A 25680-nucleotide genomic window follows, 5' to 3' on the forward strand; every position below is an offset into this window, starting at 1 on the left:
AAGTAAATCTATAGACAAGCAGCTAAAATGATTAAATATGTATATATAGGGGACAGTGCTACATGTATACGCTCGAACATGCATACGCTCGAATTACGCTCGAAAAACGCTCCAGTGTGAAAGGGGCCTTAGTCATAGTAGGTTTCGTCTATTGACAGCAGATCGACAGGAGCTGCTGTTTCTTATTTCGTCATTGACCGCACCCATCACTAAAAATATAGTCATCTCATATAAACAGTAAAAGCAGTACGTAGATGGGTCTTACGTTGGGTGCCAAATGTTGGAGCCTACAGGTGTCAGCCATCACAATAAACCTTGCATTTCAAACTGGGGAAACATTTACAAACATTGTACATTTTGTAAAGTGCTGCTCAAACTGTTGGTGATGTATACATTTCGTATAATAATAATAATAATTGATCTGATAGAGCCTTGGTGGAAGCTGCATAGTACTGACCACTGAGCTATTGTTGATGTTTATTGTATGTTTGCTGATAAATTACACTGCTATGCCACTTATTTGTTTTACTGTATGTGTATTCTTAGGGAAATGGAGTACGATCTGGAGAACTTACTGCTTTCTGATGGGCACAGGATTCACAGCCTTGTTCAACAGTCCTTTGTTGCTTGTGGGATCAGCGAGGCATCACCTGCATGGCAGGAATTTATAATGCACATTGATGCTATAATTCTACAAGGGCTAAAGAATCTAACTATATCCAGCATGGCTGCACTGCTAAACACACTACTGGACCATGAAGTGAGATTGCTTTTCTTTCATACCTAAAGCTCATGTATTATAAATGTAACTTATCACATGATATAGCAGAGAAATGCACTGAAGTATATAACAGCAGATCATTTAAATGAATATACAATTGTATTTGCTTATTTCTAAATTGTGATGCCAACTGGTGCATAGTTTGATAGTACTAAAGCTCTATAGTGTAAATGTATTACGTTTCACAGAGTGTTAACAATCATCTTGTGGTCCTGTTTTATAATAATTTTTCTTAACACCACTAATATATTATTCAGCTATTTTGATTGAAAAAAAAAAAAACCCATATGGCTAGCTTTGTATGTAAAGCCTCGTACACACGACCGAGTTTCTCGGCAAAAACCAGCAAGAAACTTGCTGGGAGATATTTTTTTGCAGAGGAAACTGGTCGTGTGTACATTTTCGTCGAGGAAACTGTCGAGAAACTCAACGAGCCAAAAAGAGAGCATGTTCTCTATTTCCTTAACAGGAATGGAGAAAATTGGCTTGTCGAGTTTCTCGACAGCCTTACAAGGAACTCGACGAGCAAAACTATGTGTTTCGCCCGTCGAGTTCCTCGGCTGTGTGTACGAGTCTTAATGATCACGTTGGTTAAGTGAAGTTTTGTGACCTCTTTACAGCATATTCCCGTACTGAACATTGATATTGAACTGATTAATGGTGAAGTTGCATTCAATCCACCTCTTGACCGGAGCACCTCTGATACAAGTGTAATGGAAGATATAGAAGAATGGCTCAAAATGTTTCTTCTTCGAGGATCACATATACAGGGACTTTCTTCAACTGTTAAGGTAACTATGAGTTACTGCAATTTGTAAGCAATGTTGCAAACAAGTTCATTGCTTGTGAAATGTTGTAACTGTATTCAGCAACATTTGGGGAGGACAGTACAATTGTTTGCTACTTAATGACAAACTTTCAGATCATGCAGCAACACTTGGAAAGGTCACTTGTATTTTGCTTCATGAATGATCAAAGTCAGATTAGATAGCAACTGGTCAGGGAAGACATTTGTATCGCGTACATGGATCATTGTCATTAAATTTGTTCTAAAATGTTTGTGGTAATATAGTAATAAGCCATGCATGGGTAGATGAAGTTAACAACGTTGAATGTAGTCAAATTTATTTTTCAGGCAGGTATGTGGATTCTTTATGTAGGCAACACGTAAAGTCTGGTATTTCCATAGAAGTCTTGTTTACAAAATGTATATGTTGTCACATTTAAGCCTAGACAAATGCACACCAATGCTCGTTCATGCATTTTGCTGGGTGACCAATGTTTGGTCCGGATGGCTTGTAACAAAACACAAAGGTCATTAATGTCCAGTATGTACTGCTTTTTCCAAAAGATTCAGACCTAAGAAAAAGAGTAAGAAAGAAAAAAGGAGAGGACTTAGGAAGATAGAAGAAAACAGTAATGAGTAGAAGAGGAGTTAGACACAAGGTTTCCCATAAGAGGTTACAAAACTGCTAAAGAATCTCTAAATGAGTGAATCATTGAGGAAATCCTAAAAGGGGAATAGTTATGAGGTGGGCAAGTAGGGGACATGCAATGGGGAGAAGAGGCAGGTAGATCCAGGTCTCTTTTCCCCATAGTTCGAACCTTCCCTTCAATGGCGCCTAAGAGAAAAGTCTATTACAAAGTTTCTCTGAAGTGGAGTAGTGTAGCCATATGTACCACAGTTTGTTATATTTCTCCCAGGCATCCATTTCCCTAGCCTGCATTTCCTCTATCAGCATAGTATCATTCATTATGTCTACCCATAACTTTAGGGAAGGTGTGTTAGTGGATTTCCAAAATCTGGAAGTGAGTTGTCTCGCTACTGATAGTAAAACTCTCAGGAGGCTTGATTTCTGCAATTTGAGGGAACCTGGTAGAATTGACAACAGGGCTATTTTAGAGGAAGGGGTGATGGACTCATCACAGACTTTAATATACTTATTTAACCGCTTCCGGACCGCCCACCGCACGTTTACCAATCAGCGGTTCAAAACGGTGTCTGCCGGGACCTGATCGTTGACAGGAGAGCCAGAACGACAGTCTGACAAGGCAAACTACCATTCTGTCAGAGAGGAAAATGGAGATCTTGTGTTTCTGCTAAGCAGGAACACAGATCTCTCTCTTCCTCCCATTAAGCCACCCCAGTCACAGTTAGAAAGCACTTCCTAGGAGCAACCCTTTGATCGCCCCATATGTTATCCCCTTCCCTGCCAGTGTCATTAGTACACTGACAGTGTATTTTATTTTAGCACTGATGCATTAGTGTCACTGGTCCACAAAAAGTGCCAGTTGGTGTCTGTTTTGTCTGCCACAATGTCGCAGTCCCGCTAAAAATCACTGATTGCTGCCATTACTAGTAAAAATAAAAATAAAAATGCTATAAAAATATGCCATAGTTTGTAGATGCAATAGCTTTAGCACAAACTCAATATACACTTCTTGGGATTTTTATACATATTTGCCTACATTGATAAAGAAAATTGCTTTTGTACATTTTTTTATTAGGTATGTTTTATAGCACAATGTAAAAAATATTGTTTTTTTTAAAGTTGTCGCCCTTTTTTGGTTTATAGGGCAAAAAAATAAAAACTGCAGAGGTGATCAAATACCACCAAAAGAAAGCTCTATTTGTGGGGAAAAAAGGACATACATTTTATTTGGGTACAGTGTTGTGGGATCGCACAATTGTCAGTTAAAGCAACGCAGTGCTGTATCACAAAAAACGGCCTGTTCATGAACGGGGTGAAACCTTCAGGGGCTGAAGTGGTTAATATGAGTAATTTTCCTGAATATTGGCAAAATTTGCACCATAGTGAATAGAAGTAAAATGCACAAAAAAGTATCAGTACACCTTTTTCAAAGTTCCATAAAAAAAAAAGAAAAAAAAAGAGAGAAATAACCTTCAAATTTTTCAAATTATGCAAACTGCAATTCTAGCATTAAATCTCTTATCTCCTGAAAGGCATCATATTTCTGTTTAATCCCCATGTAATGGAACTTTAAATTAATTCTGAAATTTGAATTTTATTTGAACAAAACTATTGAGTACCGTCTGTGATAGATTTTTTTTTGGTTACATTTTTAGGACACCCTTTGGGCTTACTCCTTTCTTCTAAGGCCCAAGCAGTATTCAACTTTGTTGTTGCATGTGCACTAATGTGGCTTCAATCACCCTAAGTAGAATTTTCTTTGGAAAGACAATTTTCGGCAGCTACAGTTTTAATCAGCTATTTGTATTACAGGGGGGCTATCAAGAGTATGTGTCAGAAGACAAAGAAGCATTACAACTCATAGGTCTCATCCTCCAGCAAGTTGAGAGCGGTATACTGGAATGTCAGGTGAGACATTTACAATATTATTGTCCCAAGCAAACTGTTGATATCAGCAAACTGATACTATGCATATCTTCTTATTTACCACATGGTGGCAGTACTGCTCCATGAATCAAGTCTTCAGCCTGACAAATGTTTTTGTGTACCTTACTGTAGATGGATAGGTTATAGAGGTAAAGCTAATGATTTGTTTCTTAGACTAATAAAACAATCCTGACATTTATCGTTTTGTTTAGCATTTAGACGTCTATCGAATATCCTTCATTTCACTAGTCAAGAATTGTGCAGCGTGATGTACTTTTCATTTAGCTTGCCGTGGCACCTATTAATAAACTCTCTCTGAAATATGACAAAGCCTCTCTTTTTCTGATGGAGTTTTCTGAGAAATAAGCCATCTTCTAACTCAGTTATGGTAAATGAGAAGAGAGTAGTGATACTAGAAACTATTGAAATAAAACCTGGTCCTGTGGATGTCTTGTGACATAGGCATAGCGTCATTTCTTTTGGCCCTTATAGTCACAATCCCTACAGCTTTGCCTAAAAATAAAGTATAACTAAAGGCAAAACTTTATTTAATTTTTTTTTTTTTGATAGAGTGGAGAGGGATTAGAATACCTGACAATTTTTATTGTTCTCTGTGTGCCAGTTAGGGAGATTCACCCTCTATATTTGTCCTGTTTACCAGTATCAGTGAAAGTAAAAGAAAAACACACATTTTGGGTTGTCCCCAGAAAAGATATAGAGGGCAAATCTCTCTAGGGCACTAATTCTGCAGACATGGGGGTCCCCAAGGAATTCCCTTAATTTGCATGGATTTCTTCTCATTTCCTGTTTGGCTATATGGGATAGGAAGTGAATTGAAATCTCCACTTTGGGACACAGATGGCTAAAAAAAAAAAAAATTTGGATAGAATTTAAATAAAATAAAGTTTTGTCTTTAGTTATACTTTATTTTTAGGCAAACCCCTAATTAGGATAGGGGTTATAACCCTCCCTTGCTCTAACCAAGCCTATAGGTTTACTTAAATTTTTTAATCAAAGGGCATTTCCAGGCAACAAGTGAATGCTATCAGTAAGCCACCAATGGCATCCAGTAAATAATGCAGCTGTTTTAAATTTAGACCATTAACTGAGTTTAAATTGCCCTGAGTTCTCTGTAATGCAGTTACTGCAATAGGGTTGAATCTGTTTGGTAGCTGGGAGAAACATCTAGCTTACCAATCATTTTTTTTTGTATAATATTTATCTATGAAAGACATGGCAGTACATCTCAAGAAACATTTGCTAAAGGTATAGACATCAAGTAATGCACCAGTCATTTCTTTTTTGTTATTCCATAAACAATAAAAAAACATAAATGACAAACATTCGACTGCATCAGTTTAATACTGTTCTAAAGTATTTTTTTTTAGAGTTATAGACAAATATTTATATTATATTGATATGTAGCGCCTGGTTACTTCCAAGTACCGGTGCTATTGAAATTTAGAGGGTGATCAGAGTATTAGTAGACTCTGATCCAAATTGTTATGTTCAAAACAGGGTCTCTGTCTCAGCTTGGCTGTGCTTTGGGCTCATTCTGTTGTACTGGGGCGTTATTCCCACCTCAGTGCAGTAGGTGGCAGCAGTGGAGTCAAGGTTTGGGTGCTCTTCCCCAGCAGCCAATCATGCTGGGGGAGGGTATTCATGGGGCAGACGCCATTAGTTCGGGGTCTTCTTCCAGTGTGGCACCCACCTTTAGGGTGACCACATCACGGCGTCCCGGCGTAATGGCCTACCTGGCCGGGGCGTGCGTGTTCCTGGTTTCCAGGACCATGTTGGTCCGGAACATTTGAGCAGCGGCGGGGACCCAGTGATCGACTGGGTTCCCATTCTTGAAGATCCCAAGCGGTATAGCTGTTCGGTGGGGAGTCCATCTGCGGATAGCCAATGAGAGGCTGGCGATCCAAAAGGATTACGACAAACCACCGGGGATCAAGGTAGCCGGACACTGAAGGATTAATCACCTGTCAGTCGGTACCTGGGCGACTATAAGAAGGAGATCCAGGCGCAATTCTTCAAGGAGGATTGTCTCCGTAACTGTAATCAGTGAGGACCTGTGGCAGAGGTTTCTCCCTGAGTCCATTCCAGGAGGGTCTGTGGCAGAGACTTTTAATTTGAGTGATACTCCGGCTGCCAGGTCAGTGAGAGAGGCCTGTCCAGGTATGCTAAGCACACTCAGGCAGGAGTGGTGCAGAAAGTGTTACATATGGGAGCAGGACTGTTTCCAAATACTACGCCTGAATCTGCTGTTCTCCTTCTTCCTTCAACTCTATCCTTTTACCACCAGTTTATTGTTTTTACCTGGCTGTGTAATAAAGAGCACAGCAAAAGACACCTGTTGCGGACATTCCTTTACTACTGCTATATGCATCATACACCCCTAGGAATTCGAAGAGCCACGAGGTAAATGTGCCACCCAAAACAAACCAGCAGCTCCTCCGGGGGTAGTGCTTCATATATTTATGGCATAGATAATGTGATTTTGGTTGAAGGAAAGAAAATCACAGCCAGTGTTGATGGGGGAATCCCTCCCGCGGAGCCATTGTGTTCTCATGGCAGGGATGAATGAGGGATGGGGCGACGTCCCTGCTGGGAGAACGCAGTGATATTTGCTAGCTGGCAACAATTTCCGACATGCTGGTTGTACCCAAGTCAATTGATGGATCAATTTAGGTACAATCAGCCTACACATAGATGGTTTGAATCTCGGCTGATCCCTGCTGAACCCACTAAGATTCAAACTATCTATGGCTAGCTTAACAATTGTGTAATAATTTAAAGTGTCATTATAGTATTATTTTTACTACTACTGTATTTCCTTTTTTTTTTCCTTTTCTTTTTTTACTGACTGCTTAACCAAAGCCTTGGGAAGGTGAAGGTTCAAAGGTAATTCCTTGCCTCTGACAGCTTCTTTCCATAGCATTGATCTACAGTACTGTACTGACTATGTTGTCATCTCTCCTGCTACCTGTCCTTGATTTAATGTTTGCAGTAATTCAGTAATTATCTCCCAGCCAGCCACTAGTCTCCACGCTTCTTCATGAGTTTCACCCCGAGAACTCTGGGCTTAAACGTAGGGTTAAACACCAGTGGGTGTGGCAAAACACATTAGGGGCTTCGCCTAAAGGTGGAGACTTGCAGGCTGAAGCCGATATGACCTACTATATTATAGTGGCTAGCCGGGCGAACAGTGTCTATTTCATTTACTGCAAACATTGCTTCGGATTGCTTTTTTGACAGTCTGCTCCCCTTCAACTTGAGGCTCTTGGGAAAGTAATTCCTGACTTTGAGCGACATTCTACGTCCAGAATACTGTCCTTGATTTAAATATAATTTATCTAACGTAGAACTAAAGGTGCCTTCTATGTCCATTTCGGGAGATTTCCCTTTTTTCCCTGTTCAATAGCCAAAACAGGAAGTTGGAGGAGATCCCTTGTTGTCAGCAGGGTCACCAGAACTAGTGTCCCCATTAGAAGGATTCCCCTCTAGTGCAGTTTTGGTGACAACCCAAAATTTGGGATTTTCTTTTACTTTAAGTTATATTGGTAAACAGGACATACAGAGAGGGTGAAGGGACACAGACAGCAATAAAAATCTGACAGGTGTTCTAATCCCTCTCCAATCTATCCAAACCTAAAAAAAAAGTTTTGGCTTTAAGATCATTTGTATCATTACCCTAATTGACACTGCCAGGTTTAACAGAAAGGGGGGACCCCATTAAAATGTTTCTATGGGGCCACATGAATTGCAGTTATGCCCTTGCTGTAAAACATGATAAAACATTTTTTTTTCAAGTTTCTTTTCATTTCTGTGTTCTATAATACCTTATGATTTATTCCATTTGCAAAAATTCAGTGTTTAATACAAGTAACTGCAAAGTGCAATTTGTCTTGGGGACAAGAACTAAAGGGGAAAAATCCTATCGTTAGTACAGAGCTATCGAGAGCCGATCAGAACAATACATCCAATATTATTTGATCCGACACACACAACATTTTTTTTCGTACAATGTCAGATCGTACGATTTTCATTTAATTAGTACAGTTGTTGTTCGAAAATGCAATACAAATACAAATACAGTACAACATATGACATCACTTCCGAATTTTTATTCTGCCGTACGAGAATTTAACTGAAGTTTAACTGCTTGCTGACCAGGTCGGCTCTGCTGGGTGAGATCACGTAGCTATACGTCATCTTGCCGAGCAGCCAATAGGGGCGCGCGCCCCCCGCTCGCCCCTGACGCCAACGCGCGTGCCCGGCAGTCGCGATCACCGCGGGCACCCGCGATCGCTCGTTACAGAGCGAGAACCGGGAGCTGTGTGTGTAAACACACAGCTCCCGGTCCTGTCAGGGGGAGAAATGGCTGTTTGTCTGTTCATACAATGTATGAACAGCGATCAGTCATTTCCCCTAGTGAGTCCACCCCCCTTCAGTTATAACACACCCAGGGAACATACTTAACCCCTTCCCCGCCACCTAGTGTTAACTCCTTCCCTGCCAGTGACATTTTTATAGTAATCAATGCATTTTTATAGCACTGATCGCTATAAAAATGCCAATGGTCCCAAAAATGTGTCAAAAGTGTCCGAAGTGTCTGCCATAATGTTGCAGTACTGCTAAAAATCCCTGATCGCCGCCATTACTAGTAAAAAAAAAATATTAAGAAAAATGCCATAAAACTATCCCCTATTTTGTAGACGCTATAACTTCTAACCAATCAATAAAAGTTATTGCGATTTTTTTAATGAAAAATATGTAGACAAATACGCATCGGCCTAAACTGAGGAAAAAAACGTTTTTTTATATATTTTTGGGGGATATTTATTATATTTATATTTATGTCGCTCTATTTTTGTTTATAGCGCAAAAACTAAAAACCGCAGAGGTGATCAAATACCACCAAAAGAAAGCTCTATTTGTGGGGGAAAAAAGGACGCCAATTTTGTTTGGGAGCCACGTCGCACGACCACGCAATTGTCAGTTAAAGCGACGCAGTGCCGAATCGCAAAAAGTGGCCTGGTCTTTGACCAGCAATATGGTCCGGGGGTTAAGTGGTTAAAAAAATAAAACGGTATATAGTCACTTTTCTAAAGCAACAAACATTTCTTCCCTAGCACTAGGGCCCAGGTGTCATCAGTGAAAGTGAAGCCCAATTTTTCATGTAGATAGTGGTTAGCAGTCCTTTTTCAATGTATTTCATACACATAATCGCTCATATAAAATATGGACTGCAGTAAAAACTTCAATGTTGTCATTATGTTTTGTTTTGACAAACTCTGCACTCAAGTATTCATTCCCGATCAATATCTCTATGCTATATTGTAGCATTTTAGTTTAATGGTCCTTTTAAAACTGAAATGTGATGCCATGGTTTTTGGAGACATGGCCTATTCTGCACATCAGAGATAAAATATATCTCACTCTTTAAAGCAGTATGAGTTGGCTTCCAAAGTATATTTTAATTGTGTTACTTAAGTACTGTAGCAGATCAATAAAGTTATAGAAAGAAATGCTCTCATCTTATGGAACTGGAAAATGATTGCACAGAGAAGTGACAAAGCAACAGAAACACTTAGCTCATTGATAACTTTAGCCAAAACTCTGTTTTATCTTGCCAGGCCACTTAATATCACCTCCGACAAGTAAAACTGTTTCTCTTATAGGCACTTCTACAGGGTTTCAGGAGCTATTCGTATTTATGGAAAAAAGATATTAATGTAGAATTCCAGAATTTCCTTTCTGGTAAGCAGACGGTTGGCTGTATGTCCAAGAAAGATGTGACAGAAAATGAAGTAGTCCCTTTGATTACGAAGTAAGTGTGCTAATTCTCAATAATTCCATGCAATGTTCGCTAGGCACACAAATTAAAACATTAAAAGCATTTCATTCATTTTATGATTTTTTTTTTGCAAGACAACTTAACATTACTGACATGGACTGAAACATAAAAAATCAAATTAAATGGCACAAAGTGGTAATTCGATCTTCATACAGTTGGTTGCAAAAAAGTCTCTTAGAGCAATATAGGTTTTTCTGTGATCAATCAAGAGATGAAACAGTAAGTTATTATTCATCAGCATGAATCTCTAATTTTTCTGCATTTTACAACTAATTATTTTACAACATATTAATTGGCTTTGTTATGGTTTAGTGAATTCAACAACTTAAACCAGTCTTAGCTTCTAATTCTTAATTAAAAATGACTTTCTTATGTATTGCACACTAAATTAATATTTTTATTTTATTAAAAACATCAGCATTTCATAACATTTTACCACTTTCTATGGCAATGTTATGTTTAATGTCACTAATGCCGCGTACACACGATCGTTTTTCGGCCTGAAAAAAAACGACGTTTTTCGGCATGTAGAAAAAACAATGTTTTCCAACTTCATCATTAAAACGACATTGCCCACACACCATCGTTTTTTAAAAATGCTCTAGCAAAGCGCGGTGACGTACAACACGTACGACGGCACTATAAAGGGGAAGTTCCATGCGGATGACGCCACCCTTGGGGCTGCTTTAGCTGAATCCGTGTTAGTAAAAGACGATTCGCGCTTTTCTGTCTGTTACAGCGTGATGAATGTGCTTAATCCATTATGAATGGTAGTTTTATTAGAACGAGCGCTCCCGTCTCATAACTTGCTTCTGAGCATGCGCAGGTTTTTAACGTCGTTTTAGCCCACACACGATCATTTTTTACAACCCGAAAAACGACATAGTTTAAAACGTCGTTAAAAAATGCAGCATGCTCGAAAACATTTTTGGTCGTTTTTCAGAACCCGAAAAATGATGTGAAGCCCACACACGATCATTTTAAATTACATTTTTTTAACGTCTAAAAATTATCGTGTGTACGCGGCATTAGTCTTACTACACAAAGTTGCCAAAAATATGTATACAATTACTATTGCTTACTAAGTTGCATCTGAAATGGTACTAGTGTGAACCAGGCCTAATACCAGCTCAATTACACAGGTAAGAACCCCATCTGAGTCGCACTTGCTAAAGAGTTCTGCACAGATTTATTTAAATTATAAATTCTGCCTTCCATTGCAAAAGAAGATTAAAGTTCCATTATAACATGTTATAATAGGTAGTTTTTATTATCTGTTTTACTTGTTAGTTATGTTTGCCAACACTACCAATCTTTTTGTACTGGGTGGCAGATCATTTACTAGATGGAATTATGTCTGCAATTTTGAGTTGACTTTAAAACACTTTGTGGATCTCTTATTTAGTGATATTTCAGTAAAGCCACAAAACAACCAATTGATTGTAGCAGAAAGGGCATTCATTTTGCCCAGGGATACCAGTACACACATGATGCAAGGCCCACTCCTCGAAGACTTTGACTCTGAAATCTCAGCATCCAAGGTTAGTGTGAAATTCATATGCACTTCAAAAAAATTGTAAGATCTTGTTATATATGTGGTTGTAGTACAAACATATTTGGTTTGACATTGCATTTCTGTTACTTGTATTAAATTACATTTGAGGCTCTCACGTTGAGTTGTAGAAACACTATTTGTAACTCATTGTACTTTTTTTTAGCTTTTTTCTAACATTTTTCTTCATACAGGCTGTCAGGGACAGCATCCAGGGACTTCCAGATCATCATCAATGCAGATGGATTCAAGTGGACTTCAGACCTGTTTAAACAGGTTCTTTCTGCTATGCCCTAAAGTGGATGTGGGACCTTACAAAATACCTCATAGATCAGGTGACTTGACATTTATAATATAGGAATCACAAGGTTAAATGTGTGCCTGGACTGTAATGTAGGTGGTTCAGTATCACCATGGATGACATACTGATATCATTTAGAGAATGCAATTGGTTGTAAAGGGATGCACTTCCTATTTTTGGCTCTGTTTTTTTAACTTTCTGTGACAACACTATAGTTAGTGCATTACCTATATCCCCCCCCCCCAACTATATAAGGCAAAAAAGCAGTAGACTTTGCAGGCAAATTTAGTTTGCAAGAGAATTTCCACATTGGCTTGGTAAATGTGATGAACATTCACTTAAATGTCACTTACATATAAAGAATACTCAATCACGTGAAAGGAAAAAGGGAATTTATTTTTTCTTGCAACTGATTGGATGTTCAAAGTCAGCAGGGCTTTACCTTATGCACAATTTAAGAGAAAATTCCTTTGCAAAATGAACAGCTTATTTGCCGTTAGCAAAAAACAAAACAAAAAAAGAAACAATATATCCTTATGAAATGCTACATTTTAGCACACTTCATACTGTGTATGTTATACAGAAAAAAACACAAGTTTAAAGGTCTGAGTCTGCCTTTAAATCTGAAGACCTGAGATTCCCAGTACAAATGTACCTTGTACTCTTTCTATGATGGATCCTGTTTTGCTTTTTTGGCTCTTTATATGTGTTACAGTTCATGTCAGTAGTATATTTATTCTTGCTTCTAACTGCTACAGCTTTTCATTATTGATGTGTTCTGAGCAGAAAATGAACATTGAAACTAAATTCCAGGAAGATTTATTAATAAGTATTACATTTATTTTTTCAGTGCAACTAGTGTAAATTCTTGAATTTGACTTGATATTAGCCTCTTGCAATCAACTGTACATCAGCACTCTCAGATTGGGAGAGGGAGAGGTAGCTCTTGGGGGTCAATGCGTGTTCTGCATGGACATGTGCAAACAAGGAACACAATAACTGGAGAAAAAAGCAGTAATGTCTCTACACACAACCGTTTTTCCTTGTCAGGGGAAAATAAAACATTGTTTTTCCCCGATGGGATTTCTCTCAAGCCTGCTTGCATACACACGTTCAGGCCAAATACCGCCCGTCCCTAAGCACGGTGACGTACAACATGTACGACAGGACTATAAAGGGGAAGTTCCATTCAAATGGCGCCACGCTTTGGGCTGCTTTTGCTGATCCTCGTGTTAGTAAAAGTTTGGTGAGAGCATTCGCGCTTTTCATGCGTTTGCATTAAACGATGCAATAATTTGCAGCGGACGAATGCGAAATCTCCATTACAAATGCTAGTTTTACCAGAAAGAGTGCCTCCCGTCTCATCTTGATTCTGGAGGATGCATGTTTTTTCCTCGGAAAAGCATACACGCGACCGGTTTCCGACGGGAAAAAGTCCGCCGGCAATCCCGACAGAAAAAAAGGATAAGGTCATTCTCTTTTTCCCCCGGCAATTTTCTCATGAGAGGTTTTCCCGGCCAAAAGCTCTCATGGCAGTTTTCCCGATGGGAAAACCGGACGTGTGTACGAGGCATAAGATTACATTATCAGTCTATTGTCCGGTCATAGGGCAGGGGGTCAGGGAGGTGACCCATCTGTTTTTGTTTAAAGTGGTATTAAGCTCAATTTAAGCATTTTTTAACCATAAGGCCCCGTACACACGGCCGAGGAAACTCGACGTGCCAAACACATCGAGTTCCTCGGCCAGTTCAGCCCTGAAGCCGCCGAGGAACCTCGGCGGGCCGAGAGCTCCATAGAACAACGAGGAAATAGAGAACATGTTCTCTATTTCCTCGCCGAGTCCTCGTCGGCTTCCTCGGCGAAAGTGTACACACGACCAGTTTCCTCGGCAGAATTCAGCCAGAAACTCGGTCGGAAGCTGAATTCTGCCGAGGAAACTGGTCGTGTGTACGGGGCCTGACCCTTTGCCGGTGGTATATGCATAGTGCACTAGTATGCAACATTAAATAGCACATTTTGGCAGATTTACCTGTCATAATGTTCCTCCAGTGCTGTACTGTCACCGATCCCACTGGTCCAGAGTGTTGCCATCTTCATCTGATCTTCTTCCCGGTTTTGTATGTTTTGGCTGCTTGAAATGTCTGAGTTGCAAGCATTTTCACAGGGGTCACATCACCATGGCAGAGCACGGGTGCCAACTGTGCATGTGCGGCTCAGAATTACATGATGGCTGACAGGCCAGGAAAGGCATTTAGGCTTTTTCTGTTTTAAAAACCTGCTTGTCAGTTCTGCTTTAATATAATACGACAAGTCTGGTTCTACTGTCTGGTAGGACTGTGTAAATCTCAGAACTGATTCCATGGGCCCTGAGTACTTCCATCATCCACCAGTCTTCCTTAGAGGGCCACAAATGGGGTCTAGCTGCGCATTACTGCTGGCAGGCCGGAATAGGCATTTAGGGTCTTTTTTTGTCATAAAAACCTTGCCTGTCAGCATTTAAAAAAATGTGTTCAATACCACTTTAAGTGAGTACAGAAAAATCTGGTTCTACTCTCTGGCAGGATGTAAATTTCAGAACTGGGTGCAGAAAAATACATGTTTAGCTAGATTCAGGTACAGCCGCCTATCTTTAGGTCGGCGTAGCACATCCCATTTGCACTACGCGACGTAACATAGTGAGGCAAGTACTGTATTCACAAAGCACTTGCCTCTAAGTTACGTCGGCGTAGCGCAAATGGCCCGGCGTAACCCTGCTAATTCAAAATAGGCAGGTAGGGGGCGTGTTGTATGGTAATGAATTCACGATTCATTACCATACATGTAAATGAAGCCGCCGATCCTACGGCGCATGCGCGGCATGCTCAGTATCACGTCGCAAATACTCCTTGCTTTTGACGTGAACGTAACCCATGCCCAGCCCCATTCTGAATCGGCTTACGCAAACGACGTAAACGATGTGAAATTCGACGGCTGTCCGACGTCCATACTTAACATTGGCTGCGCCATCTTTTTGGTGGTTTATCTTTACGCCTGAAAACGCCTTACGGAAACAGCGTATCTTACATGCGACGGCCGTGCATACGTTCGTGAATAGGCGTATCTTGATCATTTGCATTTTGCACACACCCCTAGCGGGCAGCGTAAATATGCAGCTAAGATACGACGGCGTAGGAAACTTACGCCGGTCGTATCTTAGCAACAGATGAGCGTATCTCAGATTGAGAATGCGCTTATAGATACGACGGCGCCGCATTCGGACTTACGATGGCGTATCTACTGATACGACGTCGTAAGTCTATGTGAATCTAGCCCATTGTATTCTATATAATACATGTATTGCATTGGTTTCTTTAACTATTTGCCTAGAGTTCAACTTTAATTTATTTTTATTTTTAGACATCTGCAACATTAAAGAATTTAGATTCCTTCTTGAGAAGGACAGAACCCCAGATTGAAAGCATTACAGGAGAGGAGAGAGATACTGGATCATTCATGAAGATGATGCGCCTTTTTAATGAGGTAAGATACATTTATAAGCAATATGTTAATTTTGACCTTCCCTTCTGCATGTTCTTTAATGTATATATGTTTTAAGCAGCAAGGCTGACATAAGTCAGTACTGTACTGTGTTATATGTAATCTAAGAATTATGCTCTATTTTATTCAACCTTTGCTTCCCTAGTCAAATCAACAAGCCTATCACTGTAGAAATATAAGAAATATTGTTCTGCAATACTGTGTTGTTGAACATGCTCTTCAATTGCTTTCAATTAAAAAATGGCAATGGTTCAGTAAATTTTTTCCTTGTTTTTTTAATTAAACCTTGGATTAGACTACTACATTGTTCCAGAAACTAAGCTATACATTTGCTAACATATACTGTAGAAGGCATTACAACAATTTTAGTTATACTATCAGTTACTGTAGTATAGTGCTCTTTACTATTTATTGGGGGCTGGGGAAGCTGACCTCAGTGTACATGAGATTATATATACATTATATTCAAGTAATCTTTAATATAATATTATTGATAGACATTTTGATATAAGCTTAAACACACGATTAAATAGATCACTACACTGCCATCCTAAGCACAATGAATTAAAAACAGTTAATGCCAGAAAAAAATCTCTATTAGAATTTAAAATAAAAACTCTTGTTATCTAATTTTCCTTATATTAAACTATTATTTATTAAATACTGCGTTGATAGAAAACAGGAACAAATCAGCTCAGTGAGGCATGTTTTTTTTTTTTGCTATAATTAAACAAATTAGGTATTAGTCCTGTTGGCAGAAGTTAAAGAGTTATTTTCTGTTGACCTGTTTTGTTTGCGATAATGTGATCTGCTTAACATAACTGGATGTGACTACAATTAGTACTGGCTGGCCTTTAGTCCAATCATACATCAAGTCTTGCCCACAGCACACATTAATTAGAGGATGAATCCTTGTAGAGGGATAAGCTGCCAGTTCTCATGAGTGGCTAGCAAATATATATATATAGAGTACAAACTCATGTTTCATCTTCATCGAGCAGTAATGCCCTGGATCAAAGGCCATCACAGTATTGCATGATGTCCTGATCTTCCAAACTAGACTATTTCTTTGTATCATTAAACACAGCTTTTTATAATGTCTAATTTAATGCACAACATTGTCAAAGTCAGCACATACAGTAGCTTGAGCTTCTTTGCGGGAAACATATTTTGAAATGATTAAAATAGTTGTATTGACAATTCATATTGAGTAGAATGCTCACAGGTTTTCTCAGGTTTGCAACTGAAGTGTTCTGAAGGAGTTTTTCCGTAAAGCTGACCCTAATATTATGCTCGATTTTTTGCACTGCAAATTACATGCTTTCTATTCTTTCTCCCTCTACTTCTGCCTACCTTCCTTCCTTTCTTTTTTCTTCCTTCTTTCCTTGTGATAGTTAGCATCAACTTTGCACACAACTTCCATTATAGAAAACATATGCATATGTCATTTAGAACAGTGGTCATCAACCCCTGTCCTCAGGGCCCACTAACAGGCCAGGTTTGCAAGATAACTGAAATACATCACAGGTGATATCATTTGCTGCTCAGTGATCTGCTTATAATAAGTTGACTAGTCATTATCATTTTGTGCTAATTACATGGTCAGAGCAGTAGCATTTACAATTTTTCAATAAGAGATAAGTTGGGTTAGCAATTTATTACAAATGTGCGTAATAGAATGACATATCTGTGGAAAGGTTTAGAGTTGATGGGGCCCTTGATTAGTTATGCAATCAACATGTATTTGTCATAGATGTAACTCCTGATGCTCTATTCCTACACTGCTATTGACAGCGTAATTATCTGTACTTGGGAATTAAATCGTTTTCCAATCGTTTATTGCTTAGGATAGCAACTTTGCCTACTGTTTTTTTTGTTTGTTTCTAACGCAATTCTACTGCTTCTGCATTATACTAGGTATCATCCAAACAAGCAGAAATGGAGGTACAGTTTGCGATTTTACAGAAGACTGTAAGCCTATTAGGAAAGCATGAGATGATTCTTCCCTCTGAATGTGAAGTACTTTATAGGACAATGCCGGCACGCTGGAACACTATGAAGACCAAAGTTTCCCTTGCCAAACAACGTCTGGGGCCAAGGATACAACAAGAAGCTGACATTGTGTCCAAGGTAACGGTTCATCAGTTAGCACAATTTTTGGTTAATGCAAAATGATATGGCTTGTGACTAAAGAAGCCATAATATTAGAATTCTCAGCATAAATGTTTGTAAATGTACACATAGAGGCTCAATTCACTAGGCATGCCATAATAATAAATATTTTCCAGCTTTGTCACATTTATTTTCCGTTTTCATTTGGCATGCTTAAATAAATGTTGGTATAGCAAATAATGATCATTATAACTTGTGACAATATAACTCATGACCCAAGCCCATAATGTTTCTGCTAAACTTGTGTGACTAGGCAAGGTAGCCATACAAAGTAAAATGATGATGCTGATGATGGTGATGAACATTACTTTGAAGAAGTGTAAATTTGGTACATTTGACTAACAGGTACCTAAGAAAAATTGGCTTTGTTATTGCTGTATGGTATAGAGGGGGTACATTTTTCTATTATATACGTTTATTCCTTTTGTCTCTCTGATATAGAAAGAAACAACCCTAATTTGGTTAGACACTCATGGTAGTTTTGATATACTGAAACCATGTCTAAAGATATTTAGATCATAGATCCCTAAAGATACTGGGCCAGATCCACAAAAGGGATACGACGGCGTATCTACTGATACGCCGTCGTATCCCTGTTTCTATCTTTGGAACTGATCCACAGAATCAGTTTCCAAAATATAGGGAGAAGATCCGACATGTGTAAGGGACTTACACTGTCGGATCTTAGGATGCAGTACCGCATCCGCCGGTACTGGGGGCATTTCGAGTCGAAATGCAGCTTCGGGTATGCAAATTAGCACTTACAGAGATCCACAAAGCTTTTCAGCTTCCTTTTTTTCTCTGTAAGTATTCGTTTGCAATCGTAAAATTAGGGCTGCTTTTACAAGGCCTAAACTGTTTAGGCCTTGTAAAAGTAGACCCTTCTATCCCGCGTCGCCGTCTTTTTTTTTTTCAAATTTTTTTTTCCCCCGCCGCAACTCGTATTTTTTTTTATGCCCGTCGCGATTCTCAAAACCCGGCGCAACGTAAAACCGCGCTAAGCACGTCGGGAAAATGACGTTGTGAGCATGCGCAGTACGGCCGGCGCGGGAGCGCGCCTAATTTAAATGGGACTCGCCCCATTGGAATAGGAACGCCTTGCGCCGGCCGGATATAATGTTAAACAGCCGAAAATTTCTAGGTAAGTGCTTTGTGGATCGGGCACTTAGGTAGAAATTTTCTGGCTGTGTAACTTAAATTTAAAAAGTTACGTTGCGCCGGGTTTTTGTGGATCTGGCCCAATGTGAATAACACATATGTGAAAAGTCTATTGCTCAGTTCCAAGAACAATACAAATGATCTTATTTTATCCACATTTAAATAACACAAACCCTTTCAAGGAAAGTGATTTTACCTTGTAAATGAATCTGGTTGTGATTATTATGTGGAACAAATATTGCATATACATGCTATTGTAACATTTTGTCTTTGCGGGACCATATTCTTCAAATAATAACTGTGAGTAAAGCCTCGTACACACGACCGAGGAACTCGACGGGCGAAACACATAGTTTTCCTCGTCGAGTTCCGTGTTAGGCTGTCGAGGAACTCGACAAGGCAAGTTTCTCCATTCCCATCGAGGAAAAAGAAGACATGCTCTCTTTTTGGCTCGACGGGATCCTCAACAGTTTCCTCGTCGAAAAATGTACACACGACCGGTTTCCTCGGCAAAAAAAAATCCCAGCAGGTTTCTTGCTGGTTTTTGCCGAGAAACTCGGTCGTGTGTACGAGGCCTGAGGCCCCGTACACACGACCAGTTTCCTCGGCAGAATTCAGCTTCCGACCGAGTTTCTGGCTGAATTCTGCCGAGAAACCCGGCCGTGTGTACACTTTCGGCCGAGGAAGCCGACGAGGACCTCGGCGAGGAAATAGAGAACATGTTCTCTATTTCCTCGTTGTTCTATGGGAGAACTCGGCCCGCCGAGGTCCTCGGCGGCTCCAGGACTGAACTGGCCGAGGAACTCGATGTGTTTGGCACGTCGAGTTCCTCGGCCGTGTGTACGGGGCCTGAGGAGATGGTCATTTTTGTGCTGGATGCTGCCCTGCACTGTTTAGTTTCTTGAAAAAGTCAACAAATGATGTCACAAGCATACTCACTGCAACAAAATATGATGCTCTGATGTCCTTGATTGAAGTGTAAATTCAACAGAAAAAAATGGTATCGTCTGCCTTTGTATTCAGTTTCCACTATTATATGTTAAGCATCTAAAGCAACACTTCTTTCATTACAGGGTTGAGGGGGTCAAGCTTATTAAGTGAAGCTTAAAGGTTTTTACAATTAGGTACTATTTTGCAAACCCTACAGCTGGAAGAGGTCAATTCAATTTAATTATAAGAGTACTTTAAAATGAAGCTGTTGCTTGTAATCCAGTGTATGAAATGTATATGCTATTTTGTGTGGGTTAAATGGTGTCACAGAAAATTGCATAATAATAGCCTGCTGATTTCTTGAGGAAAATTATGTTGTCTTAACTAAGTTGAAAATAATAGATCATCTTTTTTTTATATAATATCATAAATGTAGGTATTATTATGAATAAGTGATAGATCACTGTGGATAGCCACAAAATGATCAGCCATGTTTGCGTACTTTCATATTATCATTGCCAAAGCACAATAACTTTGATATGCCAGTATATGATTTGAGATTCTAAGCCTGACCATTATATTGCATTGGAGAGTCAGCTCCAGAAAAGTTCTCTCCATAACAATAAAAAACTACAGATGTACTGTGCTTCACTAGTACCACAGAAAATCTGTTTGTCCTTGCAAGCTCTGCACATATCAAAAGGCCACATAAGCATGCAAAAATAGAAACACAAAAAACTGCAACAGATTGTACAGATAAAATACCTAAAAAAGAATGGTAAAAATGCACTAACAATAAAGTGACTTGGTCAGGAGTCAGGACAAATCATCAGGAATATCCTTCTAATGGTAAATGAGGTTACACCAACAAATGCCAAAGACACTCTCACTGGGCAGCTAGCAAAAGGATAGACCACCCTGAAATGAATTCTCCCCACAACTCAGTCTTTTGTGTGCTCAAGATGGTTCTGAATTTGAGAAATCCACAGATGACTACCTTCAGAGTGAGGGATGGATGCTGGACAGATCTGTGACAATGAGACAGAAAAAGCTGTCCATGTCAAAATACTCTCCTACTAGGAAGCCAGCAAACAGGAAAGACATTAGCAGGAATTCCTGCTAATGTCTTTCCTGTTCGCTGGCTTCCTAGTAGGAGAGTATTTGGTATCTGTTGGTGTGTCCTGGTTTACCATAAGAGGAATACTCCAGATGATATGTCCTGATCCAAGTGTAAGTGCAATTTTCCAATTTTTTTTAAAGACAGTTTTTTTATGATCTGGTGCACTCTGTTTTGTGTTTCTACTCTCCGTAGCAATATTTCACTTATAATAGTAGGCATAGCAGTGGCGGTGCGTCCATAGTGGGCGCAGGAGCACCACCCCTTCTCTCCTGCACCCGTCACTCAACAATAAATCAATTCATGCATTGCATGAATTGATCTATTGTTGCCTTGCCGCCCACTATTCAGGTGTCCAGCCCCCTGTTGAGCACCGGCCATCTGAATAACAGCGGTGGGTGTGTTTTGGAAGTGCCCAATTAGAGCGAGATGCTCTAATAGGCTTCCCGATTGGAGACTGTGAGCTCTAATCGGCTTACAGATGGTTAACCAGAGGGCACACAGGCTGTGCGTTCCCTGGTTAAACAATTCTGTGTTAGGGAATCGCTTCCCTAACACTGCCTTGCCTCTCAGCCAATCAGGTGCACCGGGTCTGGTTACCGGTCACCTGATTGGCTGAAGCATCATCGAGGGCAGGAGAAGACATTGAGGGAGCGTGGAGAGGATGGTGCTGACCCGAGGAAGGTAAGTGCCAGACTGGGGGTAAACTGGCTGAATTTGGGGGCACAAACTGGCGGCAATTTGGGGCACAAACTGGTTGCAATTGGGGGCACAAACCGGCGGCAATTGGGGGCACAAACTGGCTGCAATTGGGGGCAAAAACTGGTGGCAATTGGGGATGAACAAACTGGCTGCATTTGAGGGGACAAACTGTCTGCATTTGAGGGGGCAAACTGTCTGCATTTGAGGGGACAAACTGGCTGCATTTGAGGGGACAAACTGGCTGCATTTGAGGGGGCAAACTGGCTGTATTTGAGGGGGAAACTGCCTGTGTTTAGTGGGCACAGTGGCGGCATATGATGTTTTTTTTTTCAGTTTGTTTGTGCCTCCCAAAAACTTTGAGCACCAGCCGCCACTGAGGCATAGGCAAGGTCTACATATGCCTCACCCATCTTCTGCCACAAAGAGTTGTTATACATGGCCCACAGGAGAAATATAAAGCATTTTCCCAGTGTATGTGCACAGCCTTCTTCCGCTCCCTGAGCCAGATTCTCATTGGTGAGATTTTTAGGTGTCTAAGGCTGGCTTTTGCCATTTGTTTCAGGTTCAAAGTGTCAAGACGGTCTCAAAAGGATATTCCGACATTTGCAGGGCATTATTTAAACAATGTAATTGTCCAATTAAATCGACATACTGCACATGATGTAAACACTTGGATTTACATTTCCACAAGTCACTACCCCAGTATAATATGAATGAGAACATTATCTTGAATTATTCAGTGTTTCAATTTATTATTTTTCAGAGATATTATTTACATTATCTTAAACTTCATTTTAGGATTTAGAAACATTTCAGCGTAAACTTGACACTCTTGGTTCTAACATTGAAAATTCTGAAGTCTACAAATATGAATGTACAGCACAAGAAGCCTTTGACATCATAGAGAAATTTACGTCACAACTGGAAAATGTTCAAAAAGAAGCTAAAGACTTAAAGGAACTGCAGGAGCTTCTTGAAACAACAGTTGTGGACTTCTCCATTTTGAACAAGTATGTGGAGGTTGACTTATATATTTGTATTGTAGTTGTATTTATAAGAATACTAGCTGTTGCTAGTTCATACATGTTAAAAAGTTGATATTGTGTATTTATTTTCTTGTATTGGTTTCAACAAAGCATGAACTAAGGTGTTCTTGGCACACATACCAAGTATAGACCTTGGATGTAGAAATGTCACCTCAATACAAGGGTACAGTAATTGCAAATGTTGACTGTCTCAATCCAGGTCTGAAAGTCTACTGCCAATGGATTCCCATTGCAAAGCATGGACCAAAGTATAAAACAACAAAAACCTGGGGAATGCCCAGGGAAAAACCAAGCCTACTTACCGACCAGCTTGCAGAAAACCAATTAACCTGTCTACAGTATGCGTTAAAAACAGGGGTTCGGTCCGCACGCATTTGCAAACGCATGCGTGAGCCACAGAGCCGCGCCAAGGCACCCTGTAATATCTGTGGTCCAAAGTAGAAATGTTAAATTCTTATTGTGAACATTCCTCAAGTACCTCATAAAATGTGTACCTTTGGTGCCAATGACTCCTAAGTGTGTGTTAACATCTTCAAGGGACACCCTGTATATAGAATTGCTTGGTTTCGAGCTGCTTTTATTTTTTTAAGATAGACAAGATTTAATATTGGGCTGATATCTGAATTGAATCTCACTGATATACTTTAACTTATCTACCATAGTTGTGATGAGATGTTGCAGAATCTGAGCCTTGTGTGGGAGCATGTAGATTCAATCTTTAAAGAGCATGACGTCTGGAAGAAGGAACTATGGCAAAATATGGATACTGAGGAAATGCACAAGAGAACCAGACAGCAGCTAGCCCATCTGCAATCCCTTCCTGGAGAAGTCCAGGAATGGGATGTTTACAAGCAGGTGCTGGAAGCTGTGAATGTTATGAATGTAAGTCAATTTAGCTTATAAAGTATCATATGCACATATTATACGTATAGTATGTCAGTTTGGCCAAGCATCAGAAAAATAATGAAGGCTGAACTACTAGATTCTAGATTGCAGAATTAGAAAACAGAACTAGAGATGTATTTTTGCGGATGCCATACTAGAAACCTAGAGAAAACGTGCCCTGATTTGGTACTTTTTATCCTTACCTAGTTCATATATTTGTCAGTTAAAATACTTTTATTTAGTTCTAGTAAGCTAAGGAAACCTATTTGTATTCATATATTATTGGGGGTGTTTTGTTTAAGATGATTTATATTATGATTTTGTTAATTTCTCATATAAAGAGAAAATTGTGATTTTGAAAGTCCACATACTATCTGTTTTAAGCATGCTTTGATACATTTACAGTCTCTGATTTTCTAATTGCAGTTGACCTTGCCACTGATAGAAGACCTCAGCAACCCTGCAATGAGGACAAGGCACTGGAAACAACTTGTTCGTCAAACAGGAGGAATGCTCCGTGTAACTGCAGAAAGCTTAAAAGCCATGACCTTGGGTGACTTACTAGTAATGGACTTACAAAGTATGTAGCAGACATAGTGTTAATGAAATAAGAGCTCCCTTAAGCATCACCTGTATGTACTGTAACATAGCTACGATACTTTACGATACTAAACGTTGGTGCAATAACAAAAAAAAGAAAATACTGTCCGCATACCTAGGAAATGTGCATGAATTTAAATGTTAAGTTATTGCCTGTGAGATAACTTTTTATGGTGCATTTTTTTATTCCCATAAATCTAGAGAATGTTATCTGCTCTCCAATTGCTGTGAAATTAGTCCAAAAATATTGGATGTGGTGTAATCCCCAGACTTAGCCTGACATATCATACCATACAGGGACAGAGAAGCACTGGAGATGGGTGTTGTACAGAGGGGTGCTGGAGGCTAGCAAAAGAAGCAAGATAGAGTAGCACTGGAAGAGAGGCGCAACAGAGAGTGATGATGAAGGTGGATCAGAGAAGCAAGAAACTGAAACAAAAGACAAGAAACTGGAACAAGAGGATTTAGTTGGGGCACTGAAGGCAGATAAAGGGGAGCAGTACAGAGAGGGTACTGGAGGTATTATGGGGCGATGAAACTGAAGGTGTTCAAAAGTTGAATTACAAAAAGCAGTACAGTGAGGACTAAGGAAGGACAAGTGAAGCATTACAGGGTAAGAGCTTTGGAAGCAGTCAAAAAGCAGCAGTACAAGGAAACGGACTTGGCTAAGAAGACAGAAACAGCACAGATGGGGTGCTGGAGGTGGATGAGAGGAGCAGAGTACATTGGGCCTTTGTAGGTGAATGAAATGAGCAGATGAGAGAATGAGCCCTGACAGAAACTTCTCAAGCAATGACAGAAGAGAAGTGTGGGGTGGAAATCTGGCAACTAGCACATTGGCATTCAGCGGAATGTCAGGAGTACAGATCAGAGAAACATTAAGATGAACTGTAAGTCAGAAGGGAGACAGCAAAACTCAGGAGAGCTGATGATGGGTAACATGGCACAAAAACTTGCTTCTAGGTCCCATTTCCTAACAAGAAGAATAGAGAAAATTTAAAATGAAAATGGACTCCCAGCCATCAATCAAACATACTGGGCAGACTTCTTCCAGTAGGCCCCTTTCACACATGCTGACCGTTCATTTCATCAGTTTTTCATCAGCTGCTTATCAGTTTTTCAGCAGCTGCTTATCCATTTATCATCAGTTACATTCATACATAAGTTTTACATTCATTACCAATGCAAAACGGATGAAAAACTGACCATTTGCCAGTTTACCTCAGTTTTTCATTAAATCAGTTTTTCACTCCGCTGATCCCCGCTGAGCCGGCAGATGACAGGGCGGTTCCCGCACACTGTGCAGGGACCGCCCTGTCTTTTCTCCGCTCTCTTTTATGGGGGATCGGATGAACACGGACCGTCTGTCCGTGTTCACCTGATCCGATCCGCAGACGGATGGAAAAATATGGTTTTCCTCCGTCTGCAGAATCGAAGGATTGCAGAACCGGGTGAGATCGGGTGTCAGTGGATGTTCATCCGCTGACACCCACAAGGTGGGTCCCTCATAGGGACCAATGTATGTGCCTTTTTCATCCGTACACGGATGGATGAAAAATAGCGAACATACGGTCCTCCTGTGTGAAAGAGCCCTAAGTGTTTATTTGAATATTTGTGAAGCTGACATGTAGCATGATTTGTATGATAGTATGTGCTGATTTTGTGGATCCTAAAAGAAAA

General features: G+C 39.9%; 1 protein-coding gene across 1 annotated transcript in view; it reads left to right on the forward strand.

Annotated features, from left to right (window-relative positions):
- LOC120926622 (dynein beta chain, flagellar outer arm-like) overlaps positions 1-25680 on the forward strand; it is a 533844-nt gene that overhangs the window by 34997 nt on the left and 473167 nt on the right. Inside the window, 11 exon segments of the mRNA XM_040336739.1 lie at positions 547-760; positions 1402-1572; positions 4027-4122; positions 9825-9973; positions 11406-11541; positions 11747-11887; positions 15250-15372; positions 17308-17520; positions 22268-22479; positions 23178-23397; positions 23827-23980. Of these exon segments, the coding sequence (XP_040192673.1) occupies positions 547-760; positions 1402-1572; positions 4027-4122; positions 9825-9973; positions 11406-11541; positions 11747-11887; positions 15250-15372; positions 17308-17520; positions 22268-22479; positions 23178-23397; positions 23827-23980 (1829 nt within the window).

This window comes from Rana temporaria, chromosome 2 (assembly GCF_905171775.1).
Source record: "Rana temporaria chromosome 2, aRanTem1.1, whole genome shotgun sequence".
Taxonomy (NCBI): domain Eukaryota; kingdom Metazoa; phylum Chordata; class Amphibia; order Anura; family Ranidae; genus Rana; species Rana temporaria.